We start from the raw sequence: 14,916 nt of genomic DNA, 5'->3' as shown, positions 1-14,916 counted from the left end.
ATATAATGTGTATGTAATAAACACCTTTCTAAAAAAAAATGTAATAAACACCTAACAAATCAATCCTTCAAAGGAAATCACTTCACTCACTTTATTCTCTAAAAAACAATTATCAAATAATTTCTTGTGATTAGAAATATGTAATATTTTAAGGCTCGATTAACTTAAGAGAAAAAGAACATTAAAAAAGAAACAAATGAGATGTAACTCACACTTTTATATTTTATTTTAATTCAAAATTTTTAGTTTTTTATTTTCTTTTTTATTTTTTTCCGCTCTAAACGGTACCTAAAAAATACATAAATGTCATGAAGAAAATCCAGAAATTGTCCTGAGAAAACTGCTACTTGGTGCACGAATCATAGTTTAATGGAAACAATACATAATGAATTGCATTTCACGGAAAACAAGGGGTAATAATTGATAAACATAAATAACCCCGAAACTACATCGCACGGTAACAGTATGAAAATTCCGAGGTTGGACAACACCCACAATGTTTCAGACTTCAGGGCTTCCACTATTCATTCCACCAATCATCACTTCTCTTGTCTCCAACCTTCTCGCCTTCACTCTGGTACTCTATACTCATTTTCACTTTCTGTTTTTCACTGTTGCACTTCTGTGTTTGTTGTTGTTTATTTCCCTTGAGCCATGGTTTTTTTTTCTTTTTCTGTTCATCTTTCTTTTGATGTGAAAATGAAATCCTATAGGGTTGCCTTTTTCCCTGTTGGGTACAACTGAGGAAAAAAAGAAAAGAGGAAGAAGGCATTTGGGTTGCATTGCAATTACATTGGACATTTTGTTGAACTGAATAAAAGGCATATATCCCCCACATGGAAACAGGCTGTGTTCAGTCTTGGTATTCAACTATTCATATGAAACAGTTAAATTTGAAAATTTTCTTCTTTTGAATTGAATCTTTATTTTGACATTGACCATTGACTTTGTTTGTTCCAACTGAACAATCATTTTGCATGTAACCGATTCGGTTGGAGTCAGTCTATGCAATTCCACGGTTGATGCAAGGGACAACCAAGATTTAGTTAGGCATTGATGGTGATCAAATTATTTTATGATAAATTTAATCAGCAATTTAATGATATCAGGGGTTCTATTTATGGGAAGTTTGAAAAACTACACTGGGGGAAACTCCACTCATTCTGAAATATTTTTTGCATATAAATAGTCCTTCATATTTGCCTTCAAACCCATAAGAAAAAAAGTTTCTTTGGTGGAGTAGATTGAGTTCATTGGAGAATATGACGAAGGAGAAGCCTCAAGCCCTTGCCTTAAGGAGGAAACTGGACAAGCAATTGAAGTTGGAACTGACCAACAGTAGTCCAAGAACTTGGGGGTCTTCAATATATGGTATTGGGGTGGATGCAGATGATCTCAAGTCTGATGGAGGTGAAATATTTGTTTATTTATTTCTTTTAATTTTATATTGTTTTTATGTGAAAGTTTTCTCTCTTTTTTGTTTTTTTTCTTGATAGGGGCATACCAAAAGTATAAAAAAAAAATGTTAGTGCTTTAAACATATAGCCTGGTTAAAAGGTTCTGATCTATCAATATTCTTGTGCATGAATGCCTTGATATTTGGTATTTTGTTAGATAGATTTGATCTTATAGTTTTACCTTTAGCCTAGGGCTGTCCTGAGTAATTTAACCTTGTTATAGAATTGATTTTAAGAATCCAAATAAGGAAAAAAAGGCTTATTTTTTAGCCTCCTATTCTCTACCCTCAATCTTCCCCTGCTTACACACAAACATACCATTAAGAGCATAAGAGAACCTTGCACCGTGCCTTTTCCTTCTTCATATTTTGGGAGCTTGTGCATTTGTAGCAGTGCATAACATACAACTCATCTATTTTGCCTATTACTCTTTTCTTTCTAGATGTGCCTTTTATGTCATTTAGAATGGAGTTATTGTGGCAAAATTAGCTTACTGATGCAGATCCCTTTTAAACCATACAGGAAATTATTCAGTGTTCAATTACACTGATGAGGATCAACATGCTAAATCTCTTTTTCGTTGTCCTTTCTGCGATTTTGAGTTTGAATTTTCTTCAGCCCATATCTGCTTGGAAGAGGTGCATTTCTATGACCCAAAAATTATGGAATGACATTTTGAATTTAAATTCTTTTGTGTAGCAGAAGTTATTGCTAACATCATAATATGTTTTACCATTTCGCTAGACTATTTCCTTCTCCTACTTTTCTTGATTAATTGATAGACTGTCCAGTAACTGTTATAAGTTATAAACTATAGTTCCTTCTTGAGCATAGTTGTATATGGCAATAAACAAAAAAAAATTGTATCTGGTTGATATGCTGTAATGTTCTGATCTGAATATAAAGAATATGGATGAAGTGAACTGGCAACCATTTTATTAAAAGCTAAGCAAGAATGAAACAATGTTTCTGAACATTTCAGTCAGGTAATTAAGTTATAATTGAACTTTGAAATCTGATTGACACCTTCAATGTTCATATATCAGCTTTGTCCTATGTGTGACAAAAAATTAGGGAAGGATGCAATCAGAGTTGCACATAATTCAAGCCCACAAAAGGTATGTGTTGCTTATCTTGGAATCTTTTTGTTCTAAATGTAGCCTAGCTCGCTTTTGGTTTTAGGATAACTTGATTCTTGAGCAATTTTATTCAATATGTTAATATAATGACGACCTATACTTTCTAGAGAACTTTGAAGTCTGACAAATCTAGCATCTTGTCCGGGGATTCAGTAGCGATTGACAAGAAAATTGGCAAAGGTTTCTCCAGCGTTGCCTCAGACATTTCCAATGCCATAGGGTATGATACTTCTTTCGGTCTGTACTTTGTATTGGTGGTATGCTTGTACAAAGTGAAAAAGAGCAAACATGAGAAACAAATAGTTCAAAGTGCAAAGTGTTAAAAGAATCTAGATGAAAATCAACTATCTTTTCCTTTATAGTCACTGCTAATATCATGTTCTAGGAAATGTTACAAATGTTGAAATATAACTAAATTTACATTTTCACGAGTATAACCAAACTCATAAGTGCAGTTGTCTATTTGAATTTAATATTATTGTAACTCATTCATTTTTCTATACATGAAAAATAGTGATAATAATGCTTCTTATGATATGGGGTATTGTTCCATAGCTGATGGTGATAACTTCTATAGTTTCCAAAGTATTGTATTAATGCATTCTGTAGTACATTTCTAAATTATCTGTGCACTATGGATTTACAAGATATATCACTTGGAGTTTATTCGTCAGTTAGTTAACAAAAATCTATTTTCTGTTTATGCCGTGACATTATAGATATCATGTATGGAATAAGACAATCTGTATTCTGTTTTGGGATTTTCACTTTATTCTTTCCATTTTCACTTTTCTGAAAAGCTAATGGTCTTCTATATCTCATGTTTTAGTTATAGTTTTCTAGTCTAAATGGAAATGATTTGAATTTTGTTAGTGTAATGCACAGGTATTACAAATGGGAATTGATAAAGTTCTAAGATTGCATAATGTATGCCAATATGCACATGTACTGACTCCCATTTAAATAGCTTGCATGCGTTGAGATACAATTCAGATTGTTTGTCTAAAGCTCTTACTCCAACTCTAGCTTTGCTAGAATGAGAATCTGCTACGATGGTAATTATATTAAATTGGCAATTTATAGGACTATGTAGCGACCCTTATGCAGTAATTTTAGCAATTCTTCCTCTCTTTTGGAATATGAAAAGTGTCATTCTGAACCTTGAAATTGTTGAGTTGGATGATACCCTTTTATCTCGAATTACCTATTGTCAATGACTCAATGTGATGTTACATCATCATTAATATCTCCTATCATTTGTTTGACAAACATGTTCTCTTCAGAATCGAATCTTATTCATCTTGTGGAATTTGGTTAGTTAATATTTGTGACGAGTAGCAATATTTGAAATAATAACTATCATTTCTCTTTTAATACTTTCCAAAAATTTATGAATTAAAAATATCTTGTTGTATTGAGTGGTAAGGAATTTTTACTCATCATAAATGTATGGTGTAGATCCTGCGTTTGATGCTGCATAAATTTTAGAGCAATGGTTCTATACTGTCTTCAAAATAGGATAGAAATAAGATATATGCAATGCAAAACTTTCTACTGAAATCCAATGGTGAAACGTTGCTGATTTTGTTTGCAGCTCTAGGTCAGATGCACCCCCGAATACCGGTGATGAACAGGTTATCGAAGGCAAAAGGGTGAGGCCATCTTTTGTTCTAGAGTTGGTATTATCAACTTTAATCTATGAATTATGCTTCTTAGAATTTATAGACACAAAATCCATGCATTTCTAGCAGTTGCTTACATCTTTAGATAGCCTTGATGCCCGTTAATAAAAAAAGAAACTGCGTTTTATTTTGGTGTATGAGTTTAGAATAGCTAATCTAAGCATCGAATAGTCATAAAATTGGATGGTTCTTTTTAGGCATGCATTGTTGAACATTTGAACTTATTTATGTTATATTTTACATCTATACAGGATTGAAGAGCCTGTCTGAGTTGCAGTAGGTACATCAAGACAAAAATCAGATGAACTTTGCTCGTTTTAGTCTTTGCTTGGATGAGATAGGGAAGAAGACTCAAGATAATGTTTAGTTGGCTTAGGTTTCTATGCTTAGTTTGTTTCAGCTTTTCTGTTTTGGATGAATTTAATTTCAATGTCGTTTGAATAATGTGTGGCTATGATATACTCTATCTTTTGATTTTCATGAATAGTTGAAATATTGGATTTTATGGTTGTTTTATGAAATATCTTGTTGAATGGCAAAACTTGCTTGGAATTTAGTATATTGAGTGAATATTTCTCCGGAGTTAACATAACGTTTGGCATTTGCTATTAATGATTTTATACCTTTTTTTTTATCATGTATAAAGGGGGAGACATGTATAATTTGTTTTTCATGTTTTTGCTTTGTGTAAAAGCAGAAACACATGCCAAGTTTTATTTTAGTTGTTTATCATCACTAGTTTTTTTTTTTTTTTTTGTGAGGGTTTATCATCACAAGTGTCATCAATTGTTTGTCAGTTTGTCATGTTAAAAAATAGTGAGAATGTGAAAGATAACAATGATTAAGTGAAGGTGAAATGAAGATGACAATATGATAATATTCTGATTAAGAATTCACACTTCAAGTGAAGACTTGAAGTTTGTTATATGTGTTGTTGTGGTTTCTTGAGTTTATCTTGCTTTAAAGAGAGTTTAGAACTTCAGCCTATTTAAAATCAACTTGAAAGAATCACAAGAATGGATTTTGAAACTAAAATCAAACAGTCACATGATGATTTAATCAATATACTCGATTTTAGTGTTAGTTGTTACTACCTTTGGCTCCTTTTGCACATCATTTTTTTTCTTATAAAAAAGATTGTATGTGGTATTAATTAATGTTGTAAAAGATAAATTCATGTTTTAAAGATGTTTATATTTCAAGAAGTTAGAGTTTTAGGGTTTGATTAATGAAATTATATCCATGTTTGTACTATTATTGTTGATTACATTGATTTGATAATAAATTAAATTATCCTTGACAAATTTCTAGAACTTTACAACAATACAATAGATCACAGGTTTTGTAATATCAAAGGAATAGGAAAAGTTAAGAGAATAAAATAACCTCGCTTCTTTTAAATCGATAAAAAAGACTTATCGATTTAAATGTTTTTGAGAACAAGTTCAACTAGTCCAATACATGGATATATCTACTCACATATTTGGGGTCTTGACCCCCCTATTATTTTTAATATAATCATTTTCAGATATATTGGGTTATTATTTTTATCAAGGGGATTTCACTATAAAATAATATTTATCTTTTTTATTTGACAAAATATGTTATTTATATTTTTTAGTGTTTATTGTGAAAATAAATAATAACATTTTTAGATAAATATTCATTTTTTTTATTGTCTTCGTTGTAGATACTATTACATTTTTTTTTCTTCTTTTCGAACAAAAACTTTGAGTATAGATTTTCCTTTTTAATAGTTCTTTTTCCATTTTATAATTCATTATTACAATTTGAAATACTATAAGTGATTGTATTCGCCATCAAATGAATTTATTAGCCATTATTTTATATTAGTTTAATCATAAATTTATTTGAGAATTAAAGGTTATTTATTAATCATTGCTTATGAGGCAAAATTAGGAATACTATATAAGGAATTGGCATCTTGAACATTGAGACATACTAAAATATATTTTATTTTCTTTTTGTTACTATTTTTCTTATATTTTCTTTGTTTTTTTCGACTTAGCCAAACAACATAACAAAAAAATATTAGTGTAATGATGATGAGTATGTGATTAATACGAAGTGGTGTGAAAGAGATAAAAGTTGGATTATTTTCTATTATTGATTTTATTAAATAGTTCCTCAAGTGTATAAGATGATACATAAAGCAAAAGAAAAAGGAAACAAACACTAAATAAATCCCCAGGTATAAGGGATATAGGTTGACTCTTCTAATAATATATTTACAAGTAACAGTTTCATATTTATTGCGATACTCCCCCTTAAGCTGAGGAATAAATGTCTTTCATTCTTAGTTTAATGAAAAGATCATGGAAACTTGATCCATTAAGCCCCTTTGCAAGAAAATCAACTAGTTTTTTTTTTTTGTTTCTTTTTTATTGTGTGTTATGGAACATAGGGCATACACACTATTAATGCACTTGGATAACACAAATAAATTATATCCTACAAAATCGCGATGATATCATTAAAAGTAAAAGTAACTATTTATCATTTTACCTTCACCGTGAAAAAGTAATTGACTATCACTTGTCAAGAAATTAACCCTCCAACTTTTCTTTAATGCAATGTCTATCAATTTCATTGTGTTATGTCTTATCATGCTGCACAAGATTATAGACAATATTGATTGTTGACTTGTTGTAGAGTTCTATTGGACCCTTCAATTTGATTCTTGAATCATCGAGAATAATTTTCAGCCATAAGAGTTTGCATAGTCCTTGAGCAATTGCTCTAAATTCATATTCTGCTGATGACTTCTTTACTATGTTTTGTTTTTTGCTCCTCCATGTTACTAAACTCCCCCAAGGAAGGTCCAACAACCAAAGGTCGATCTTTTATCCACCAAGGATCTTGCATAGTTAGTGTTCGTGTAAGCTTCTAAGGCCAGAGTATTATTTCAAAACAAAAATTGTTTTCTCGGGATTGCCTTTTAAATAGTGTAGTACCTTATACCTAGCCTGTTAGGAATTTTATAATTCCTAACTAATTAATTAATTAATTAGTGTGGGCTACATATTATATTTATCATTTATATTAGTTATTTACATTTATAGGCTTAATAAAAGTTATTTAATTTGGTGAGCCTATTGAACTATCGTAAGAAATTAATATGGGCTCAATAAGCGAAAATCAGTTTGGCCCGTTAGGGAATAATGAGAACTCTAATAGGTTAAAACCTAAAGCAATGTTGTGGTCCCCAAGACATCAAAACCAGAAATTGTATTCTCTTCTCTTCATCTGATGAGAAACCTAAGGTCCCAAAAGAAAAATTGTGATTTGATTGAGAAAGAACACAAAATCAACAGTTCCTCAGACTCATCAATTCTTCTGCTTATCATGGATCTAGGTATTTTTCACAACCCCTCTTGATAATCTAACGTAATGTGTTTCTGGTGATTATTGATATTTTATTAAGATCCCTAAAATCACAAACAAGTGGTATCAGAGCCACTATTATTGTTAGAATATTGGGAATTAAAGTTATTTGATTTGTGTTATACCTGTATTATTTTGTTACATGAACCCTAATTTTATTTTGGGATTTTAACTTTGCAATTATAATTATGATTGTAAGTTTGGAAATTTTTTTTCTTTTCGATCACGATATAATAATCATCATATGCGCGTTCATGTTTTGTGTTCAAATTCCATGAGAAAAAACTATTTTTTTCTCGCTCTAGAATAATCATCTATTTTTGTTTCTCGTTCACGTGTTTGTTTTTTTTATGGCTGTTAGTTTTGTTTCCTTATGCATCCATGAATCCATGCCATACATGCCATGACATGATATACATGTGATACATAATCTTTGGCTTTATTATATCTTCATAAGAAAACCCTTGTTGCATATCGTTAAATGCAATTTGACTTTTGCATTTTATTTTTTGTTTTCCTTATTTTTATTTGTGAATTATGTGTATTAATTGGTGATTCCCATTATGTTTTGGTGTAAATTCAGAAATTACAAACCCTCAAAATTATTCCTTTTTTTATGTTTGGTAATTTTGATTGAGTTGATTGAAACAATATATTGTCAAAGCAATCTCTATTGCATAAATTAATTTAATTAAAATTGCATAGATATTGGTATAAAATTATTTATGCGAATTGTGTTCAGTTCAAAGAAAGACACAATTTGGCCAAATAATTTTGTACCTGTGATGATAAATGTGTGACAATTATAAATTATTTTCATGTGAATTATAGTCAATCCAAAAGAAAAACTATGATTTGACATAATTTATTGTCAATATTTGATCATTGCGTTGAGAGTACCAATTACAAATTAATTTCTCTGTCCAAAGACTATGAATTTATGTTGTGCTGGGTATCTTGTGATGGGTTTGTTATGTGAACTATTTTTCACATGTCTTGTTATATATATATATATATATATATATATATATATATATATATATATATATATATATATATATATATTATAACTTATTGGCTTATTTGTGAGCATGTAATTATTTTTATTTTTATTATTATTCAGTTTATGTTGCTAGTGTTGCAAATGTATCTGCTCAAGTGAACAATATCCCTATGCTGAATGAAACAAATTTTAAGGTCTGGAAGGAAGCTGAAGAAATTGTTCTCGGCTGTATGGATTTGGATTTGACACTGAGAACGGAACGACCTACTTTCATTCTGGAAGCCTTCAATGAGGTAAAAATTGAGAAATGGGATCATTCCAATCGAATGTGCATTATGATTATGAAGCGCTTTATTCCAAAAGCGTTTCAGGGCTCTATTTCTAAGGGTGAAAATGCAAAGAAATTTATTGATGAAATTGAACAATACTTTGCCAAAAATGAGAAGGCGGAGACGAGTAACATTTTGGCTAAACTCATCTCCATCAAGTATAAGGGCAAAAGTAATATAAGGGAGTACATAATGGAAATGTCTAACTTGACATCTAAACTGAAAGCACTTAAGTTAGAGCTTGGTGAAGACCTGCTCGTGCATTTAGTTTTTATCTCACTTCCTACACACTTTGGGTAATTCAAAGTGAGTTATAACACTCAAAAGGACAAATGGTCCCTTAATGAGCTTATATCTCACTGTGTGCAAGAGGAAGAGAGGCTACAGAGAGACAGATATGAGAGTGCTCATTTAAGCTCCACCTCTCAGAATAAGAAAAGAAAGAAAACTAAGGGTGTTGCTGAAGGGTCTTCTCAGCAAAAGAAACCAAAGAAGGATGAAGAATTTACCTGCTACTTCTGCAAGAAGTCTGGACACATGAAGAAAGAGTGTTCCAAGTACGTCACATGGCGTGTAAAGAAAGGTAAATCTCTTGCTCTTGTTTGCTCCGAAGTTAATTTAGTTTTTGTACCTAAAGATACTTGGTGGGTAGATTCTGATGCTACTACTCACATAAGTGTAACCATGCAGGGTTGATGTGGAGTTGATTGCCAAGTGATGATGAAAGATTCATATTTGTTGGCGATGGCAAAAAGGTTGCGGTGGAGGCTATAGGAACTTTTAGATTGCAATTAAAGACTGGATTTTATTTAGATTTGTTTGAGACTTTTGTTGTACCGTCTTTTAGACGGAATTTAATTTCTATTTCTAGTTTGGACAAATTTGGTTTTTCTTGTTCATTTGGAAATAATAAAGTTAGTCTCTACCAGAATTCAAATTTGATTGGTTTCGGTTCCTTAATTGATAATCTATATATGTTGAATGTTAATTGTTCCTATGATGAAATACTGCAAACAAATTCACGAGGTACAAAAAGGAAATTAAAAGAGAATTTAGCCACTTTATGGCACAAACGCTTAGGTCATATTTCTAAATAGAGAATTCAGAGACTTGTGTCAGATGAAATTCTTGAACCTTTAGATTTATCAGGCTTTGAAGTCTGTGTTGAATGCATAAAGGGAAAACGAACAAACATAAGGAAATTAGGTGCCAAAAGAGCTAAAGACATCTTAGAATTGGTACATACGCACATTTGCGGCCCTTTTCCAACACCTTCTTGGAATGGGCAACAATACGTTATCTCGTTCATAGATGACTACTCTAGATACGGTTACCTTTATTTGATACATGAGAAGTCTCAATCCTTAGATGTTTTTAAGAGTTTCAAGGCTGAAGTTGAACTTCAACTTGGAAAGAAAATTAAGACTGTCAAATCTGATCGTGGTGGTGAGTACTATGGTAGATATGATGGATTGGGAGAACAACGTCCAAGACCTTTTGTGTTTTTTCTCAACGAGTGTGGAATTGTTCCACAATACATTATGTCAGGCAAACCTAGCATGAATGGTGTTGCAGAATGAAGAAACTGAACTTTTAAGGATATGGTGAGAAATATGGTTAGTCATTTTTCTTTGCTAGAATCACTTTAGGGAGAAGCCTTAGAGACCGCAGCTTACATCCTTAATAGGGAGCCAAGTAAAGCACTTAATAAAACCCCTTATGAACTTTGGACTGACAAAAAGCCAAGCATTAAGCATTTGCATATTTAGGGTTGTTCCGCTGAGGCGCGACCTTATAGGCCACATGAAAGAAAGCTAGATTCAAGAACAATTAGCTGCTATTTTGTTGGCTATGTTGAATGCTCTCAGGGCTATAAGTTTTATGATCCCACTTTAAGATCAATATTTGAAACGGGAAATGCAAGATTTCTTGAGGAAGTTGAGTTTAGGAGGAAAGAGAATATAAGGAAAGTTGTCTTTGAGGAAGAACCTGTTATTGACAGTGCTCAAGTCCTCATACCTATTCTTGTTCAAGAAACAACCCCGGTAATAGAAAACAATGTTCAAACTGTTGTTAATGACATTGTTCAAGAACAAGACAACGATGAGGTTCTTCCTCAAATATCTATACAGCAACCTCAACAACCTCAAGAAGTGTCATTAAGGAGATCTGATAGAGAGAGGAGAAGTGCAATCCCTGATGATTATATTATCTTTCTCCAAGAACATGAGGATGACATTGGTTTAGCAAAGAATGATCCGATTACCTTCTGTCAAGCCATGCGTAGTTCTAAATCTTAAAACTGGATCAATGCCATGAAGGATGAGATGAAATCTATGCAAGACAATGACATTTGGGATCTCGTCGAATTGCCTAAAATTGTGAAACCTATTGGTTGCAAAACGATATTTAAAACCAAAAGGGATTCAAAGGGCAATGTCGAGAGATATAAGGCTCATCTAGTCGCTAAAGGATTTACCTAAAAGGAAGATATTGACTATAAAGAACCTTTTTCTCCAGTATCTTCAAAGGATTCTTTTAGAACAATAATGGCATTGGTAGCTCATTATGATTTAGAGCTACATCAGATGAATGTTAAGACTGCGTTTCTAAATGGTGACATTGAAGAAATAATTTATATGATGCAACTAGAAAACTTTGTATCGGGTGACTCAAAGTCTATGGTTTACAAACTGAATAAATCCATTTATGGTTTGAAACAAGCTTCCTGTCAATGGTATTACAAGTTCCATCAAGTCATTACCTCATACGATTTTGAGGCAAATGCAGTTGATGATTGTGTATACCACAAGTTTAGTGGGAGTAAATACTCATTCTTTGTGTTATATGTCGATGATATACTACTTGCTAGCAACGATATAAGCTTCTTACAAGAGACTAAGAAATTTATGACGAAAAATTTTGAGATGAAAGATCTTGGGGAAGCCTCTTTTGTATTAGGAATCAAGATACTAAGAGATCGCTCTCAGGGTATCCTAAGGTTGTCACGAGTTATATCGATAAGGTCCTAGATAGATTTGGCATGAAAGATAATAAACCAGGAGATACCCCGATAACTAAAGGAGACAAATTTAGTCTCAAACAATGCCCCAATAATGACCTTGAAAGAATAGAGATGCAAAAGATTTCTTATGCATCAGCAGTAGGAAGTCTAATGTACGCTCAAGTTTGCACTCGTCCCGATATAGCATTTGTAGTAGGTGTTCTAGGCAGATATTTAAGTAATCCTGGAATGCAGCATTAGAAAGCAGCAAAACGTGTGATGTGTTACCTAAAGAGAACAAAAGGATATATGCTCACTTATCAGAAGTCTGGGAATTTAGAGATCATTGGGTACCTAGACTTTGATTTTGCTGGATGTCAAGATAGCAAATGCTCCACATTTGGATAAATATTTATGCTGGTTGGATGAGCTATCTCTTGGAAGTCTGCTAAACAGACTCTCATAGCTTCTTCGACCATGGCCGCAGAGTTCATTGCTTGTTTTGAGGCATCCAACCATGGGATATGGCTGAGAAATTTTGTCACTGGTTTGCGTGTGGTTGATGACATTGAAAGACCATTAAAGATTTATTATGATAATAACTCAACAGTTCTTTACTCCAACAACAATAGAAGTGCAACCAAATCAAAGTTTATTGATATCAAGTTTTTGGTTGTTAAAGAAAGAGTTCAGAATAGACAAATTTCCATAACACATTTAAGGACTAATGATATGCTAGCTAACTCACTTACAAAAGGTTTGGTATCTAAAGTTTTTCATGAGCACACTGCTCATATGGGAGTGACTCCTTATAGTACCTTAGTTTAGTGGGAGTCTCATTTATGTTCTATATATGCCTTATGTTTTTCAGATATTTGTATAAATTGATTTTCTATAAAATAAAGTTGAAGGTTATCATTTCATTCTGAGCTTGTTTTGTTTGCAATATTTATATTGTGTTTGAATTGATCTCTATAAAGAATAAAGTTTGGACTAGTTGGAAATGAACATGAATGAGATCACATTGCATGTTATTTTCATGCCGCTTATCCATATTTGATCTATGTCATCAAGTATATGTGACATTGGTGATCATTGTGGCTCAATCACGTTGGATTGTGAGAAAAACTGCAATGGTTCTGTGTTACTATATAAGATGGACCAAATTGTTTAAGGAAAGTCTAAAAGTAAATAACATACGGTTGTTTGCCTAAAAACTTTTGCAATACAAATTATTAAGGTTAATATGAAACTCAAGTGAGAGATTGTTAGGAATTTTATAATTCTTAATTAATTAATTAGTGTGGGTTACATATTATATATATAATTTATATTAGTTATTTACATTTATGGGCTCAATAAAAGTGATCTAATTTAGTGAGCCTATTGGACTATCATTAGAAATTAATATGGGCTTGATAAGCGGAAACCAATTTGGCCCGTTAGGGAATAATGAGAATTCAAACATGTTAAAACCTAAAGCAAGGTTGTGGTCCCCGAGACACCAAAATAAAAAATTGTATTCTTTTCTCCCCATCTGACGAGAAACCTAAGGTCCCGAAAGGAAAACGATGATTTGGTTGAGGAAGAACACAAAACCAACAGTTCCTTAGACTCATTAATTCCGCTGCTTATCATGAATCCAGGTATTTTTCACAACCCCTCTTAATAATCTAATGTAATGTGTTTCCGGTGATTATTGGTATTTTATTAAGATCCCTAAAATCACAAACATAGCCTAGAGATGAAATTCTCTCAAATTGTGCACAAATTGGCTGATCACACACATTGATCAGTGTACTATATATGGCTTTATATGAGCAAGATATATAAGTTTTTCCACTAGCCTCTGATACATTTGCTTGTCAACAGTTGGTTCCTCCTGAGCTTCTCCCTGTTTAGTATTTGAGTCCATAAGGGTTGTGGTTTGCATCCAAGCTTACCATTTCTGCTAGTAATTTTGTTACATAGAGTATTTGTGTTGGGATATAAAGATCCCTTGATTTGAATAAGCAACTTCAATACCAAGAAAATATTTAAGCTTTTCCTATTATAATGATGTTGTTGACATAAACTAGGAGTGCAATCACTCATACTACAACCGTGTGAGTGTATCCTTTGGTGACAAATCTTGCTTTATACTTCTCAATGGAGTCACCAGCTTTGTATTTCACAGGGAATACCCACTTGAAGTTAACAATGTTTTTTTTTTGTTTCAACTTGTCAACCACCTCCCATGTGCTATACTTCTCTAACACATTCATTTAATTTCCTCTTTCATGGCTTAACTCCATTTGCTTTTTGAGAATGCTTTAGAAATTGTAATAGGAACAAGAAAAATATTTAAACTCATAATAGAATTTCTAGGAGGAGACAATTTGTTATGAGAGACATGGTGAGATAGTAGACAAAGACCTTTTTGTGGACTACCTTATACCTTTCCTTATAGCAATGAAAAGGTCTAATTCATTTGTTGAACACCTTTTAGGTTTTATTGGAACATTAATTGGAAATATTAATTCAGGTTTAGTACTAACCTCCTTTATATTTAAACTCTTGACGTTGTGTCTGTAAAGTACATTTTTTTGCTCACTCAAATAACAAATCATCACAACTGGATACCCAATTATGCTGACCGTGGCCAGATATGATTATTTAAGGAATAAAATCATTTTTTTTTATGTTCTGTCATTTGGAGTATTTTGTGTCTATCACAATCTTATTTATGTATTTAAATTACACACAAATAGCATAGATAGATAGACACAAAACACCCAAAATGTCATAAAAAAATGATTTTGTTCACAAATTTGAAAACTTTGACCAAATTGGGTGGAGTGAGGAGGGGAGGTACTCACAATCATATCTAGTGAGGATTAGCCTAATAGACGATCCAA

The 14,916-nt window shown here is 32.1% G+C and overlaps 1 protein-coding gene across 2 annotated transcripts; it reads left to right on the top strand.

The window, feature by feature from the left end:
- The first annotated feature begins 345 nt into the window (after positions 1–345).
- LOC114416406 lies at positions 346–4,834 on the top strand. 2 transcript variants are annotated; one of them, XM_028381267.1, is made up of 7 exons: positions 346–577; positions 1,244–1,410; positions 1,980–2,095; positions 2,504–2,575; positions 2,716–2,816; positions 4,191–4,248; positions 4,530–4,834. In XM_028381267.1, exons 2-7 carry the CDS (start codon positions 1,263–1,265, stop codon positions 4,533–4,535), a joined length of 501 nt encoding a protein of 166 aa, XP_028237068.1. In that variant the 5' UTR covers positions 346–577; positions 1,244–1,262; the 3' UTR covers positions 4,536–4,834. The 2 variants fall into 2 exon arrangements, with proteins under 2 accessions (XP_028237068.1, XP_028237067.1); XM_028381266.1 differs by having other exon boundaries at positions 350–577; positions 2,704–2,816.
- The last annotated feature ends 10,082 nt before the right edge of the window (positions 4,835–14,916 follow it).

Source organism: Glycine soja, chromosome 6 (genome assembly GCF_004193775.1).
Source record: "Glycine soja cultivar W05 chromosome 6, ASM419377v2, whole genome shotgun sequence".
Classification (NCBI taxonomy): Eukaryota; Viridiplantae; Streptophyta; class Magnoliopsida; order Fabales; family Fabaceae; genus Glycine; species Glycine soja.
Note: the sequence above shows the minus strand (reverse complement) of the source record. Positions and strands in the feature narration are given on the sequence as shown.